At 39.4% G+C, this 18,001-nt stretch overlaps 1 protein-coding gene across 1 annotated transcript in view; it reads left to right on the plus strand.

Moving 5' to 3' along the window:
• The first annotated feature begins 7,928 nt into the window (after positions 1 to 7,928).
• The window catches only part of LOC130566714 (tenascin), a 54,307-nt gene continuing 44,234 nt past the window's right edge, over positions 7,929 to 18,001 (plus strand). Inside the window, exons 1-4 of the mRNA XM_057354407.1 lie at positions 7,929 to 7,988; positions 14,064 to 14,508; positions 14,669 to 15,574; positions 16,631 to 16,746. Of these exons, the coding sequence (XP_057210390.1) occupies positions 14,145 to 14,508; positions 14,669 to 15,574; positions 16,631 to 16,746 (1,386 nt within the window). The 5' untranslated portion in view covers positions 7,929 to 7,988; positions 14,064 to 14,144. The remainder of the gene's footprint in view (positions 7,989 to 14,063; positions 14,509 to 14,668; positions 15,575 to 16,630; positions 16,747 to 18,001) is intronic.

Consider the following 18,001-nt stretch of genomic DNA (forward strand, 5'->3'; position numbering starts at 1 on the left):
CGCGGCCTCTGGGTGTGCGGTTTCCTGCTCGCATATGTGTCTGTACAGTTCCTTGAGTGCTTGATCTGTGTTGGCTTGGGGGGATGTAAACCGCTGTGATGATCACCACAGTAAATTCCCTCGGTAGCCAGTATGGTCGACACAGAAGCGTAAGGTATTCCAGGTCGGGAGAGCAGGAGGATATGCTCCTTCGATCACACCACGAGTTGTTGATAAAAAAACAGACTCCTCTGCTTTTCCCCGTGAGCTCTTTTGTTCTGTCTGCGCGATGCACAGAGAACCCTGTGAGCTCAATGGCTGAATCTGGTACCTCCACAGACATCCTGTCATGACTCTGCCTCATCATGTCATGTCTATTCTTGGTCTTGTGGCAGAGTCATGACAAAGCCTTAGGTTTAGTGTGAGAAAGACATGGCATTGTTTACTATTGACATGCCATGTGCTTTCTCGTGTCTCGTCTTTGGCCCCGCCCCTCTCGTTCCCTGTATAGCTTTCCTGCTGTGTCTCATTACCCACACCTGTCCCTTGTTAATTATCCTTTGTTTGTTTCCCTTTAAAATGCCTGTGTGTCTTCTGTCATGTGCTAGTTCGTTTTGTGCTTACCTGTTTGCCTTGTACCTCGTGCATGTTTGCTGTGTGGCCTAGTCTCTTGCCTTGTTCCTGTTCCTGCTCCCGTCAAGTGTGTGAACTCTTTGTTTATATTATTCTTATTATTATTTGGACCTTGTTTGTCTTGCCCCCTCGTGGTAAGTTTTTGTTTTATTGTATTTTGCCTTTGTTTAGTTTTTCCCCATCGTGGGTGTTTTATTTTGTGATTAAATAAATCCCTGTGTTAACCCCTTCACCTCTGGCTACCTGCGTTTGGGTTCTTCCATCCGAATCCGTGACACATCCAGGTTTCTGTTAAGCAGATAATGCAGCAGTACCTTGTTTCTCGTTGATAGGAGATGCGTGCCCGTAGTTCACAAAGTTTATTGTCCAGCGATTGGACGTTGGCCAGCAGAATAGTTGGTAGCATAGGTCGGTGTGCACGGTGTCTAAGTCTGACGAGGACGCTGGCCCTCTTCCCCCTTTTCCGACTGAGCTTTCGTGGTCGCGGCTGCACGTTCCAGACAAAGGGCTCTGGTGCCGTGTTTGTAAACAAAGTGCCGGCGTTTCTGAACTCAAAGTCCGGTTTGCGGTTAGCGACAAATGAGCCAATTTCTAGAAATGTGCGTCTGTCATATACAATAAGACTAACAGCGTCCAGCACAAAAAATCCCCCACTAAAACAACAAATAAAACATATGAAAAACTGCAAAGTTTGTTCAGAGCTCGCAACACGGCTGCCATGCTCGCCGCCATCTTGGTAGCTTAACGGTTTCAACAAGGTCACATTTCCTTAATGATCAGCACCTTGCTTACTGTGATTAAAGAGAGCTGATTTAACACAAGCAACTTTATTAAAGGTTTGCTAGGTTTTCATGAGCAAGATACCATGCTAGATATCATGACAATTTTCTGTTTTGTTTCTTGATCATACACTACTCACAAAAAGTTAGGGATATTCGACTTTCGGGTGAAATTTGAAATTTCAGAATGCACCTAAAATGCACTATAAACTTTACATGTGATCTTAATTTGACCTTTTCTTAACTTTTGAATGCACATGTCCACTGTTCAAATGCAAAACGCTGGTATGTGGACGTATCTTATGGTTATTCAACTTCGTGATAAATATAGAAATATGATGGGAATGCCTCTGCAACGTTGGTGTTCGCTGTCAATGCGTCCGCGTTGCTGTGTGAAGATAAGGAGCAGAGACTACTGACAGCAAGTTGTGTTGATGGTAAAACTTTAAGCTGTCATGTTTACCATGAATTTGCGCTTAAGATGCATCACAGAAGCACATGCGCACCTTGGTCAGACCCGTATAAATGTGACTAAGGTGTTTACATGCCTTCTTATTGTTATTAAACTGCCATTATGAGCTTCATCACATTATTTAAATCGAATGATTGCGTTTACACGAGGTAAAGTGTAATTACAGTATTGCCAAAATCCTTTTATAATTGCATTATGAGGGTGCAAGTAAACGAAGTCATTGAGGTCACATCATCAGGGAACGGCTTCTGGAGGCGGGTGTACCTCAAATGGAGTGGCCTGCACTTTCCCCAGACCTATCCTATAGAAGTTGAGCCGAGAAGCCTGCTGTCCCAGCATAGCCCCCTGCTGCTGCATTGTAGAAAGGAGGGGATATGCCCCCGCTGAGTCCATAGTGTGGTAAGATAGTTCAGTCATGAACGAGATCGGACTCAAGTGCGAGGGTAAATGAAATTAGCTTTATTCAGCCAGAGAACACACAATGAGCAAAAGTCGGTAAGAAGACTCTCTGATGGGCAGACCACGCGAGGAGGTCAAAATGGTACAAAACATGGCTACTGTCAAACATGCACTGAAAAGGTCTTTGCGACGACCCGTCAAAATACAAGTCCGGTTAACTTGAACGAATGATGACATATACCACATGAAAAAACTACTACAAAATACTAAAATACTACTGAAATAGCTTTCCTGTAGTTCAGTGGTAAGAGCATGGCGCTAACAACGCCAAGGTCGTGGGTTCGATCCCAGGGGATTGCACATACTTAGAAACAAATGCATAGTATAATGCAATGTAAGTGTATGCCAAATGCACAAATGTAAATGTAAAATTACTTACAGGGGTCATATGACAAGGCTAAAATGAATATTATGGTTTGTTTTAGATGGAATGCATGTTTGTATCTCCTCTTTGCTTCGCCTCTCTGAAACGTGCTGATGTTCAATAACAAAGCTCATGGCTCTGAAAAGCGAGGTGTGCTGTGATTGGCCAGTTCACCAGTGCGTAGTGATTGGTTGAATACTGCAAGCGTGTGAGGGAAATGTAACGCCTCTTACCATATTTGGAACATCAGGTTCCTCTTCAATTGTACTGACAGGTACGCCCACCTTACTTGAGTATACATTTGTGCGGTCTTAGTCAAATCAGACCACCAACTGACGTACATTTGTGGTGGTGTGGCTACACGAGGTGTTTCAGGCAGCTCTGGGTGAGCATTCGCTTTTACATAGAATGCATCTTTTGTTCCCACACTTTCATTTCTGCAATTTGACGTGTCTAATACATGCATGAGCGACTTATAACTCAACTCAACTCAACTTTATTTATATAGCGCTTTTTACCATTTTCATTGTTACAAAGCTGCTGTACATGAGACATATTGACTATAAGCAAACCAATTAAAGTTGTACCTGCAAAAACAAGAAAAAGGTGAAAACAAAGAAGACAGACATACCCACATACAAAACACTCCACACACACAATATGCACACGTACTAACACACAGACACACACACACACGGACGCGCACGTACACACACACGTACACAGACAAGTACGCGCACACACACTCTCACACACACACACACACACACACACACACACACACACACACACACACACACACACACACAGCATCAGTGAGAGCACACATTTAGGATAAAGGAGAGAGAAGCACAGGTCAAATATAACAGACTATAAATTCCTATATGCAATATTAATTAAGTAAAACTTTAAAATTCTAAAGCAGCCCCCCCGGCAGGCAGATAGTGCAAAAACAGTATGCAAACGGTGGCGAGGAACCCAAAACTCTAATCGAGAAAAAAAACCTCAGGAGAACCCAGGCCCAACCAGGGGATTCCAGTTCCCCTCTGGCAAAAGCTGCTGCCTCTGCACAAGCTCCAAGAGCTTGCACAACAAGGCTAAATAAAATAAATAAACTTACTAATAAGGTAAATTATAGTTTAAGATTATCATTAATAATCTAATAGCATTTGAAATTTTGTGGTGAAGACGTGTCAGGTGACCGCGTCCTTCTTATCCAGCTCTATCATCTCAGCTCTTGTCAGGTCGCCGCTTCCCATTCTCCGCTCTACCATCAGGTCAGGCCATGAACTGCATCCTGCTCGCTGTGGTAACCTTGGAACAATGAGACAAGACTGGCTGAGAGTAGAGTACTGTTCTGACTCTTTGATGCAACAAGTACATCAGTTGTGTTTTTGGTTCCGGTTGATCTAACTAATGCAGCCTAAACCCTCAGAAGATTTATATTATGGAAGAGTAGTGTATGCAAGATTAAAAAGATGCGTCTTTAGTCTAGATTTAAACTGACAGAGTGTGTCTGCCTCCCGGACAGTGCAGGGAAGACTATTCCAAAGTTTAGGCGCTAGATAGGAAAAGGATCTACCACCTGCACTTGATTTTGAAATTCTAGGTATTACCAACTGACAGGACGCCTGAGAGCGTAATGCACGTGAAGGACTGTAATACAAAAGGAGTTCATTCAAGTACTGAGGAGCTAAACCATGTAAGGCTTTATAGGTAATAAGCAAGATTTTAAAGTTAACGCGATGCTTTATAGGTAACCAGTGCAAGGTTGACAGAACCGGGCTAATATGTTCATACTTTTTTGTACGTGTAAGAACTCGAGCTGCCGCGTTTTGGACCAATTGGAGTTTTTGTAATAAGCCTGCAGGGCAACCACCTAACAGTGCATTACAGTAATCTAGTCTTGATGTCATGAATGCATGAATTAACTTCTCTGCATCTGAGATTGACAGCATATGACGTAGTTTAGATATATTCTTAAAATGGAAAAACGCAATTTTACAGGTGTTGGCGACGTGGCTCTCAAATGACAGATTACTATCGAATAGAACGCCAAGATTCTTTGCTGACAACGAGGGTTTTATGGAACATCCGTCAAGTTAAGCAGTATTCTTGGTTGTTACTTATAGCAGTTTTCGGTCCAATAAGTAACACTTCTGTTTTGTCCGAGTTCAGTAATAAAAAGTTGTTACTCATCCAGTTTTTTTATATCGAATATGCATTCCATTCGATGGAACTGCTGTGTTTCATGAGGCTTCGAGGAAATATAAACACCAAAGACACAGGAAAACACATATTTTTGCGCCATGTGACCCCTTTAAATACTACAAAAACATTTGTAGAGAAAATAAAACAAATCAGAAAATTTACTGGTTTATATTAACATAATTGTAAATTATGCTCTATTTTGACAGGGATATGCCAGGCTCTATCACCACGCAACGTTCACAGTCACACGAATTTTGATCAGCTGCACCTGGAGCTCATCATCTCACCCCAGCAGCCACACTGCAAGAACACACTCACCTCACTGCCACCTTGTCCTGTCTCAAACATGGTTAAACTCTGTGTAAAGTAATATTATAAAATATGTGTTCTGAGTTTGTCACACCATAGAAAACTGTGTTATTAACCACCCAATCAAATTTAAATGATGAAAAACTGCGTCGGGCTGAAACTAGCAAACAACACTTGCGTTGCATTTTGTGCCACATTGTGCCGAGTGTATGATAGGGCCCTGTCATGATTCTGCCTCTTTTGGTCATGTTTTCCTTAGTCTTGTGGCAGGATCATGACAGACCCACATGTTTAGTGTAGAGAGAGACATGGCATTGTTTGTTTTGACATGCCATGCGCTCTCTCCTGTCTCGTCTTGACCTTGCCCCTGCCCCCTCGTTAGCATCCCATCAGTGTTTGATTCCCCACACCTGCCCCTTGTTAATTACCCTTTGTTAGTTCCCATATATAATGACCTTGTGTCTGCTGTCCTGTGCTGACTCGTTTTGCTTAGTACCATGCTATGTTTGATATACACTCACCTAAAGGATTATTAGGAACACCATACTAATACGGTGTTTGACCCCCTTTCGCCTTCAGAACTGCCTTAATTCTACGTGGCATTGATTCAACAAGGTGCTGAAAGCATTCTTTAGAAATGTTGGCCCATATTGATAGGATAGCATCTTGCAGTTGATGGAGATTTGTGGGATGCACATCCAGGGCACGAAGCTCCCGTTCCACCACATCCCAAAGATGTTCTATCGGGTTGAGATCTGGTGACTGTGGGGGCCATTCTAGTACAGTGAACTCATTGTCATGTTCAAGAAACCAATTTGAAATGATTCGAGCTTTGTGACATGGTGCATTATCCTGCTGGAAGTAGCCATTAGAGGATGGGTACATGGTGGTCATAAAGGGATGGACATGGTCAGAAACAATGCTCAGGTAGGCCGTGGCATTTAAACGATGCCCAATTGGCACTAAGGGGCCTAAAGTGTGCCAAGAAAACATCCCCCACACCATTACACCACCACCACCAGCCTGCACAGTGGTAACAAGGCATGATGGATCCATGTTCTCATTCTGTTTACGCCAAATTCTGACTCTACCATTTGAATGTCTCAACAGAAATCGAGACTCATCAGACCAGGCAACATTTTTCCAGTCTTCAACTGTCCAATTTTGGTGAGCTCGTGCAAATTGTAGCCTCTTTTTCCTATTTGTAGTGGAGATGAGTGGTACCCGGTGGGGTCTTCTGCTGTTGTAGCCCATCTGCCTCAAGGTTGTGCGTGTTGTGGCTTCACAAATGCTTTGCTGCATACCTCGGTTGTAACGAGTGGTTATTTCAGTCAAAGTTGCTCTTCTATCAGCTTGAATCAGTCGGCCCATTCTCCTCTGACCTCTAGCATCAACAAGGCATTTTCGCCCACAGGACTGCCGCATACTGGATGTTTTTCCCTTTTCACACCATTCTTTGTAAACCCTAGAAATGGTTGTGCGTGAAAATCCCAGTAACTGAGCAGATTGTGAAATACTCAGACCGGCCCGTCTGGCACCAACAACCATGCCACGCTCAAAATTGCTTAAATCACCTTTCTTTCCCATTCTGACATTCAGTTTGGAGTTCAGGAGATTGTCTTGACCAGGACCACACCCCTAAATGCATTGAAGCAACTGCCATGTGATTGGTTGATTAGATAATTGCATTAATGAGAAATTGAACAGGTGTTCCTAATAATCCTTTAGGTGAGTGTACTTACCTTGTGTTTTGTTGCCTTATTCCCTAGTCCAGTCAAAGTCCTGTGAAGTGTGAGTTTAGTTATTCTGTTTCCCTTGTTTTATCCCCCTCGTGGGAAGTCCTTGTTTTTTTAAGTTTGCATTGTTTAGTTTTTGTTTTACCCCATCGTGGGCCTTTTTGTTTATAAATAATCTTTTGGGGGTTTACAATACCAACAAACTCTGAAATCTGAAAAATCTGAATTTTAAACTTTCTAAACTTTGAAATTCTAAACTTGTCTCTCCAATATTTGGAATGTAGACTGCGATACCAATCTCAACCACAAGATGTCAATGTAAAATACGGTTTCTTTAAATGCGATCTATCTACTGGACCCATTCAACAAATTGTTTATTTAATAAAATGAACATACAACAAAAGTCATCAAATCGTTTATTTAATACAATTAATCTACAATAAAATAATAATATAAATTAATATTAACATAAATAAGATAAAATATAATTAGTTATACTATTACACACTAGTCAAACACAGACCGGAAGTTAACTGGGGGTCAGGCGCGCGTCAGATGAAACGGTCTATAGAACTGGATCTTCCCCTACTACCTTAATGCCATGCCCCTACACTACTAAAAACCAAAAGCAATTATGTAGAAATAATCAATTTCAGGAAAGGAAACTACACTGTTTTGGGCTCATGTTATTGCATCTTGAACTGCAAAAATAGATTTTAAAAAGTAGAGCATACTGATGAAATATGAGTTCAAAGACATAAAAGATTCAATCTGGTCATTCAAAATATGTAAAATATCAGATGTTTTCCATCGAAACGTACCACCCAAAAGGGACCAGTAAAGCACATAGAATTACATCAGAGAGAAACTGAGGGGGAAGTGAGAGAGGAAAAATTCTTCTAGTATGAGCAAATTTTATTGCTCTCCTCCCCTCTTTCTCTCTTTCTCTTTTTCTATCATCCACTTTCTTTTTGAGTCAATCAGTAGTTTTGGAAAGCAGTGGAGGAGCAGGCAACTGACTGACAAGAGCATCAAAGACTCTCCAGGTAAGACCTGTTATGATCAAACACCTACAAGACCGCCTCGGTGATCAAAGAAGGCTTTTATTTCACATTTAGCTATCCATTATTAACAAAGGAAAAAATTATATCTAAAATATTATCTTCCTTTTTTATTTATTTATTGCGAGAATCACATATCTATCCACTGCAAAAGATGTTAGTAGATATTCTAGATGCAGTTATTGATTTACCAGTTTAATCAGCTATTTTGAATTGTTGATGTGAAACAAATTAAAACATAAAGAGGGGCATATAGATTTATAACAAAGGTTCAAAAATGGGCTTCATACAACATCACACCCTTAATGCTACCAGTGGTTTGTAGAAAATGAGTTTATATTGTATCTTTAGATGTTGTTTCAAAGTAGACTGGAATATTCTGCATTCAACAGAAGCTGCAGTTTTGATCTTGTCAGACAACGGCAGTCACGTGAGCCCTGCAGTAAAAATTGTATTATAAGAATGTGCAGTATGTTACACTAGACTGTTAATATGAGTGAGTTTCTCTCGCAAAATTATTCCAGATTTTGGACCGGTCTTTTATATTCTGGACTGGTCATACATATTCAAAATAACATAAACATTATAAAAGCTGATGGTGGCAGAAGCTGTTACCCAAGTGAAATGCTTACAAAAGCTATTTTTAGGTTGCTTTCCCAGAAATTGAAGTGTAAATATTATGACATTTAAAAATTATACATATTTCATTCATTATGCAAAAGCGTGAAAGATGAAACCTGCAATAATTAAAATAAACAAATGAATAGGAAAAGAAAAAATACATTGAATGAACAAATATATTTTGTTTGGTGCTGAATTAGTTTTTGTATTACCTTTTCCTGTAATGATTATTATCTGATTTATTAAAAAAATATATTTATGCATTAATGTTGTCAATACATTATACAGCTGCATAAATAATTAAGAGATCATTTCAAAGACCACCTTCTGTTTTTCTGAATTTACTAGCTGTGTTTAGGTAAAATTATTATTTTGGGTTTATTCTGTGAACTATTAACAACATTTCTTCCAAATTTCAAACAAAAATATTGTTTCTATTTGCAGAAAATGAAAACTGGAGAAACAAGTGAAAACAACATAAAAGATGCTCTGTGTTTTTTCAGGCCTCGAATACTGCAAAGAAAACAAATTCATATGTGACACTGGACAACAAAACAGTCTTGTGGGTCAATTTTTAGACTTTTTTTTATAGATTTATACATCATCTGAAAGCTGAATAATTCAACTTTCCGTTGATGTTTCGATAGGACAATATTTGGTCAAGATACAACTATTTAAAACTCTGTAATCTGAGGGTGTAAAAATCTAAATAGTGAGAAAATGGCCTTTGAAGTTGTTAATCAGAGACGCTGTAGCAGGCCGTTGCTAAGAAGAAACGGGTCTGTTTTCACACTCACCGCTGTAATGACGTTGTGGAGTGTAGAACAACCTGAAAGCGGAAATTCTAAACTTTACATCGATACCAAACTTGAGTGGATAATTCCCAAAGAGCGGACAGTAGTGAGTCAAGTTTGTAGGTGTGTTTCTGGTCATTTTTGTTTGTGATTTTGCTGCATCCACTCACAAAAGTAAAGTGTTTTAGGCTATATTTGCAATAAGAAATTGACTTAATGGAACATGATCTTTCCTTAATATCCTAATGATTTTTGGCATTAAAGAAAAATGGATAATTTTGACCCATACAATGTTTTATTGGCTATTGCCACAAATATTCCCATGCTACTTAAGAGTGGTTTTGTGTCACATATTCGCTTTTAAGCGATACAACAGTAATATTTCTACATGTATTTAGGAAAAGTTCAAAAATAATTTCTCATGTGATAACCTGGATTTCTCATCATAGTTTCTATGTCTTGTCATTCTGTCAGTGGGCTTTGTCACTCCTGAGGTTTAACAGACACCGGACTGGAATGACAACACATCTAGAAATGCTGGTTAAATGAAATTGTGGAATGATCTCTTCATTATTCAGCGTGGCTATATACAGTATACTGCACATATTTATACTTGCTTCTAAACATTAAACTGAATTGATAAAGGATTTAAACATGCAAAACACATTACCTTTCACTGACCTCATTGATCACAAACATATACACAGCAGACTGTTGACACACAGTGACAGACCATGTTGAAGCCGCAGACACCTCCTGTCCTGAGGCACTTCCTGATTCAGTTTTTCTTTTATTTCAAATTAAGTCTTAAAGATGTTTGTTTAACATTATGATTCGGTTTTAAATTAAGTTTCTTTCGGTCATGTCTTCATGTCAACGGTTGAGCAGTATTAAAAAAACTGAAATGGGAACAGTGTTGTTTATCTTGCAAGATTGTCCCTAAAGACAAGCTTATATAATTTGTTAAGAATTTCATGACACATTTTTATTTGATATTGTGTTTTCTAACTTTTGATTGGAAATCTCTTCTGAAGGAAGAGGATGTGAGATTGTAAGAGGATTTAAAGCTGAGATGAAGGACACTCCTTAGCCCTCCATTCAATCTCAATGATGTAAATGAGAAATGTATGCTGTAATGATGATGTTTTAAGGTTGTGTATGTGTGTTGAGGTGATCTGTTCACATTTATTGTCAGTGTGTGTGAGCAGATCCCTAACCTTCTCATCTAAAGAGACCAGAGATTTACAAACTTCCTCCAGATTGAAGAAGCATTTGCTCTCCTCCCGTATGACTTCATTTCCCGTTACTTTCACTCATTCTTTCCTGATCTCTCTTTATTAGTCTCTTGGTTTTCATTTAACTCATTCTCCCACAATAAGGTATTGTAGCTGCATGGTTAAGTGATGATAACAGATGTTTACGCCATTGTACTTTGACAGACTCTCAACAATTTTTTATTTTTGGGCATGGATTTCACAAAATGCTGGAAACATTCTTTGATATCCTGGTTCATGTTGACATCGTTGCATCTTGTCGTTTCTGCAGATTTTGTCAGCTGCACATTCATGTTTTTAATTTTGAAGTTTATCACATCCCAAGGGTTCTGTATTGGATTCAGATCCAGTGACAGGGAAAGCCATAGAAAAACCTGTTTGAGACAGCATTTGCTTTCTGAGTAGCAACAGGTAGTCTTCAACAGTAATCGATTGAATTGAACTCTGTCAGATCAAAGGTTGACCTATTTTCAACACCATAGTATAAGTTTTGGTTGTTTTTGGAGTAAAATCATAGTAACCACAAATTTAGATTAACCATGGTATTTGTAAAAAGCTATAGTAGTAGAGATGGTAATCGATCTGCCAACAAACAACCATGGTTACCATACACTTTGTTACAATAAAACCACGTTTACTACACTTAATTACTACAACTTAATTTTCCTAAGGGTTGTTCCGGGCCACATGTTTTCTATTGCCAACTTTTATTGTTTTTCTTTAGTTTATTTCATTTGCCATGGAGATTTTGTCAGTGTCTGGATGTGTTGAACATGCTTCGTTCGATTTCTGCTGATGAATATCTGTTGTGAGGTCATGGCTTTGGTTTCATTTTCATTGACCATGTGCAAGTCTACATTGCAAATTTTGTTTTAAAGTAAGTTTAGCGTTGACAACACAAACTAGTCCAATTTGGATTGTGTGGACTCACAAAGCCTACTATACACTTTCTCGGTCAACACAGAGTTTGATCCTGTGTTCAGTGTTGCCAAATAATTTTAAGGGGAAGCTGTGATGACATTACTCAAACTGAGTGGCAATTACTAAAACTGAGTGGCGAATTTATATTACACTTATTTTTGATTTTTTTAAGTAGGCCAATATAAACTGGTTGTGTGTTGTGACTGTGTGTAGTTATTATAATACAACACATTATACCTGACTTGTGTCTGGATTACTTACAATTGTATTGTAATAAATTATTACATTTCCAAATAAATGTTGCTACATTTTTTGCTATCCATTTTTTAAAAGAAAACCCAAGTAATAATTGAAAGGATGATGATAATAATAATGATAATAATAATAATAATAATAATAAGAGTCTTATTTACAATTGAAAATTAAATTGCATTTGTGTTACTTTTATATGTACATTTTTCTAAATATGTTTAACTTTTTATAATAAATTCTTACTGTAATTTATTTGAAGCACACTGTTTAAACTGCAGAGATACTGTGGAGTTTTTATGAGTCTATGAGATATCTGGTTTTGGTTTACTCTTCCTGACTAAAGTTTGCAGGTAAAAAGGAAGCAGGTAAGTTCTGGAGCTCAGTGGATGGTTTATGTTCAATCTGGTTAAAAATGTACCTGAGTCCTGTTGGCGCCGATCGCCTCGTGGTTAGTGTGTCGACACATCGGGCCTCACAGCAGCCCGAGTTTAGTTCCCGTCTCGACAGTCCTTTGTCGATCCTGTTCCCCTATCTCCACCCAATGATTTCCTGTCTGCTCTCTACTGTACTGTCCCAATAAAAGGCATAAAAAGCCCCTAAAAATTACCCGAGTCCTTGCCTCTTCTTAACCTGACCCAGAGCCATTGAGAGAGAGAGTAGCGACAATGACTGTTCAAAATTTTCATGTGTCACTTGATTCATGGAGCCTTCAGATAGTTCTAGTAAGTTATGATTTCTCTTTAAATGCTTTATTTCTTTCACTTTTCTTTGACTTGCATCTTTAAATGGATTAAAAGTAACTTAACCATGTGTTACTAGTAACTTCCGGGAACTATTGAGAGCCTCCATGAACCGCCATTTCTATGAAAAAACTCTTCCATTGGAGTCAACGGAGTTGACGCGACTCTCTCTTTCAATTGCTCTGCCCTTAGCGAACCTCACTGTGACACTTTTGGCATGCGAGGATGTTGACGGTCGTGACAGTTGTTTTTCTTTATTTGATTAGGAGATATTGGAGCAACAGTGTAGAACACTGTCAGGTTTAAAGCATTTTTTATTTAAACATGAAAATTAAAATTCATCCATTTACTTGTGTTCCTGTTGTTATGGTGCATCGTCATTCCTAATCGTTTAGTAAAATGTAAAAAAAAATTTAGACGATGTCACCAATCCCAATTGTTTTTCAACCTCTCCATTTGTCATAAGGAGATTACTTTTCACCAGCCAATCAATTGCAGACAGTTTTTCTCATCAAATATCCTGTTTAACTACAGTGACTCCAAAAAATATATCCAGTGATATAAATACATGGCGAGTTCCAAATGAAAACTTTCCATTCGGTTTGAACTTTTATTCAGAGTTTTATATACCACAAAGCACACAGTACAAATGCACAAAGATGAAGTAATCCAGACACAAGTCATCCGAACAGGTTCCTTCTTCAACATGTTCTCATCCAAGCATGATTGCAAATATTTGCAAACAGGTTCCTTCTTCAACATGTTCTCATCCAAGCATGATTGCAAATATTTGTGCTTCCCTCATTCACACACCTGACTCTTTTTACTGTAGCTACCTGCATCTATGAGCCACACTTCACCCAGTGTAGAAAAATACAACACATTACAGGAACCATACAATACAATAGCTCTTAATGGGGTGGTCGTGCCACATCCACTGTGGACAAAAGAAAAATTATAATGGTTCTATTGTCTTTTGTTGAGTCGTGTCAAGCCGCGTCTGGTGTAGATATAGTGTTAGGCTGTAAATGAAAGCGAAACTGTGAAAAGTGTTGAGATGCTTTGTTCAAAATCACTTGTTTAAAAGACATTGCAAAAGTTACTTAGAAAAGCTGCAACATCATTCTATTGATTCTATCTATCTTTGCAGATAACAAATTATATTAGGTGTTTATGTATTAATTGTAATTTGATGGAAAATGGTCAAGCAAAATGGGTTGCAAATTCTGTTTCAGCTGAAAAACTGTAATTTTACAGCATTTTACTGTTTAAACAGATTTTTCACGTGTTTTTGAAATATGGTAATATTTGCAAATGACTGCTAATTTTCAAGATTTTATTTTTTACATGAAAAACGGTTATTGCTGCTGAAAAATTACCCTTTTTTTACAGCTTTTTAAAAAGTGTATATTATGAAATGATGCATCAATAAACTGACTGCATATTTGTTTGAAACAGGTTGGGTGATTCACATCACCCCAGCATTTACAAAAGAGGTCCTTTACCATCCATTGCTATTGAGGTGTTATTCCATTTAATATGGCATTTCTGTTGCCTTTTCTGCTGTTGGTCCTGCCAAGCCCTGCCCTCTTGAGTCAAGATCTCCATACAGGTACTCAACGCGCCTCCAGGGGCGTCAAACCCCAACCAATCAAAGTTATTATCACAGACACATGTGCACAAGATGGGGCCAAAGTTAGAGAGGTAGACTTGGATCCTGATTCTCCTCTGGTGTTGACCCATCAAATCCGTCTGGTGCCGGGGTCAGGACAGGGCTGCAGTCAGTGTGATGTGCACATTGCAGCCATGCGTGAACGCATAGAAAGACTGGAAAAGGAGCTGTCTGATCTGAGGGAGAAATGTGGAGGTCCGGATGGCTGCTGCACGTCGCAGCAAAGCAAAGGTAAAGCGCTTTCTATAGGTCAACTTCTCAAGTTCTCATTAGCTGTAGGAAACTATCACTGTAGTCAGATAAGGATAAACTAAGATTCTGATGAATATGTTTTAGTTTCTCTTGTAGAACCAACGTTTGGAATGCTCATAATGTAAACCCCCTCTAACAGGTGCAGTGTGTACTACGGTACGTCCAACCACGGACGAGTGTCCATATGACTGCAATGACCAGGGTCGCTGTGCAGACGGGAAGTGTGTGTGTTTCCCAGGATTCAGTGGACCAGACTGCAGCATGACTGAATGCCCCGATGACTGTAACAACCTAGGCAAATGTGTGAACGGACAGTGTGTGTGTGACCCAGGCTTCAGCGGTCCGGACTGCTCAACCAGCACGTGTCCTGATAACTGCAGTAACAGAGGACGCTGTGTTAACGGCAGATGTGTGTGCAATCCTGGGTTTACAGGGCCCAGCTGCCAGACACAGAGCTGTCCGGAAAACTGTAATAACCACGGCCGATGTGTGAACAGCAGATGTGTGTGTGATGCAGGATTTACTGGCCCTGATTGTTCGGAGACATCTTGCCCAGAGAACTGTAATAACAGGGGACGCTGTGTTAATGGACAGTGTGTCTGTAATCCGGGCTTCACGGGGCCTGATTGCTCCGTCAAAGCTTGTCCAGAGAACTGCAAAAACCACGGACGGTGCGTACAAGGCAAGTGTGTCTGTGAGAGTGGCTTTACAGGGCCAGACTGTTCATCTGCGTCTTGTCCTGGGAATTGCAATAACCGGGGCAAATGTGTTGACGGACGTTGCGTGTGTGAGAGTGGTTTTACTGGCCAGGACTGTTCTTCCAAGGCTTGTCCCAGTAACTGCAACAATAAAGGCAGATGTGTTAATGGGAAATGTGTCTGCGACGTGGGCTTCACTGGTCAGGACTGCTCTGCCAAAACCTGCCCCAACAACTGCAGTAACAGAGGACGCTGTATGAGGGGCCACTGTATTTGTCGTCGTGGTTTTACAGGGTCCAGCTGCAGTGAGTGCGAGTCCGGGCTCACAGGAGACAACTGTGACATCGGTGAGTAATACACATCTTTTACACATTACTCACTGTTTATTTACCAAAACAGCAACATGTTCTTGCTTTTTGAATGTGTAAATACCATGAGGTATGTTTATGGTAATCCTTTAGTACCATGCTATTACCATCTAAACATCACTGTCTGAGCATATACATAGCTTTTGTACATTCTTCAACATATTTTTTTTGTGTGTTCAACAGAACAAAGCAATTTACAAGCAAGTTTTCCTACTCTGGTAGTCAATGGTGGCCAAGAACTGTTTGGTTACAAGCATTCTTCCAAATATCTTTCTCTTTGTTAATTTATACAGATTTGGAACAGTTTGAGGTTGAGTAAACAAAGACAGTTTTAATTTTGGGGATGAACTGTTCCTTTAATGATAAGTTTATAACCTTTGTCATGTAATTAGCATCAACATTTTCTAGATCTTTGTTTGTGCTTGGATACAGATGTGTTGTTAAGATCAGACTGAAGAGTTTGGTTCCAAAATGAGATAACTCTGTTTAATTTTTTTCAAAAATAATGTTTTTATTATGTTATCATGTTTTTATTGTGCGAGTTAGCTGTATTTTTTTGTTATTATGGCTTAAATCAAAACAAACCAACTGCAGTTTGATTGATATTAATTGGAATGCACTTTTTTTTAAAAGTTATCTCAATTTGGAACCAAACTCTTCGACTGTTGATAAGTATATAAGATGTTAATTTGAATGCGAAATGAGAGGGTCATATTTTTCACATACTTTTGCCATATAAAATATTAATTATTGGAACAGTTTCCTCAATAAATAACGAACACGTACCTAAAAGAACCAGAATACAACAAATATCAGCTTGATGCTTTCATACATCTAAAGGGGGCTTTTATATTCCATATGGGGTGCTCAAATAACCTGCACACATGCCACGTAACATTTCACCCAGTGTTCACTCTGCACACTGTTATAATAAATACAGCAGTAGGTCAGCAGTAATCAGCAGTCATTTTTTGTTCAAGTAGAAACAGATGGCTTACAATGGGAGCGATGTATCTCACTCCTTGTTTTCTACAGCACTGCTGGGTGTCTCACATCTCAGCACCAGAGAAATCACTGAATCATCCGTCAGTTTGTTCTGGACACAACCTGCAGTTCAGTACGACACCTACCACATCACCTTCACCAGCATGGTAATACAGCACACATCTGCACGCACTGTCACACCTTTACAGTATGACTTCCTTTTTGAGTAGAACACATGATGCTAAATGACGCCCCACTACATTTACATTTGCATTTATGCATTTGCCAGATGCTTTTTTCCAAAGTGATTTACAGTGCATTACAAGGTTCAGTTTTATCATGCTTTATATAACAATATATGTACATGGTCATTCTTTGAAGTCAGCTTTAAATCAAAATTGATCCTATTTACTTCTTTTCTGGCCATTTCGGTCTTTTAGAATGTAAGTATTTCCTCTAGACAGGGGTGTTATTGGGGGGGTTAGGATGATTCCACAGACTACAGACTTCCGGGGGGCCCGCGGACCTAACTAGTGGTTCCCCTGCCTCCAGGTCAGGGATTGCATCCGCTGTACTTTGATTTTCACATAAGTTACAGTAAGTAACCACACCTGTGATGTAAGGTTGTAGATTCTAACATTGAATATTTCTACATTAGCCAAAAAGAGGGTCATGACTTTTTAAAATTTGACACACAGTGGTTTCATTCTGTGCATGGCACATGGATGAATAATAGTTGTAGATGTTGACCAAGTAAAACATGAGGTCATTTCCATGGTCTCGGTCCTCCATGAAGTAATGACTTATCCTGATTTAGTTCACTCTTTCTGATGAAAGGTTTCACTGAGATGACTCTTAATATTGAAGAAGTTCATATTCTGGCCTTTTATTGACAGCCTTTTTTTGGAGCTTTGGTTTAAAGGGATACTTCAGCCAAGAAACACAATTTCCCCATGTTTAACTGACCCTCAAGGCATCCTAACTGAATATGACTTTCTTCTTGAAGAATAATTTCTTAACAAAGGTCTTCTGAAGCAAATCGATGCGTTTGTTTAAGAGAAATATCCATGTTGACAACGCTGTAGTGAGGGGGGGTGGTTCAGCGAGGTCTGCAGCGGGAGAGAGAGCTGGGACACTAGCGGTGAGTAAGTGGGTCAAGTGCAAATGATGAACGTTCCAGTAAGGGTATGGAGAGACCGCAATTAAGGACCGCGAAGACAGAGTGGGATTGAGAGAGAGACGGACTGCTCACTGGCCTTGTGGACTCTGGGAGGAACGATCGTGGAAGAAGCAACTATCGAAGGACTTTGCTAAATACTTCCGATTTAAAGGGGTGCTAAGAGAACACCCATATCTGTTAAGTTTTTGTTTATGTTTGATCGTAATAAAGCCAGTAGCAGTCCAGCCAACCTCGTCCTCTTC

The sequence above is a fragment of the Triplophysa rosa genome, linkage group LG16, assembly GCF_024868665.1.
Source record: "Triplophysa rosa linkage group LG16, Trosa_1v2, whole genome shotgun sequence".
NCBI classification, from domain to species: Eukaryota; Metazoa; Chordata; class Actinopteri; order Cypriniformes; family Nemacheilidae; genus Triplophysa; species Triplophysa rosa.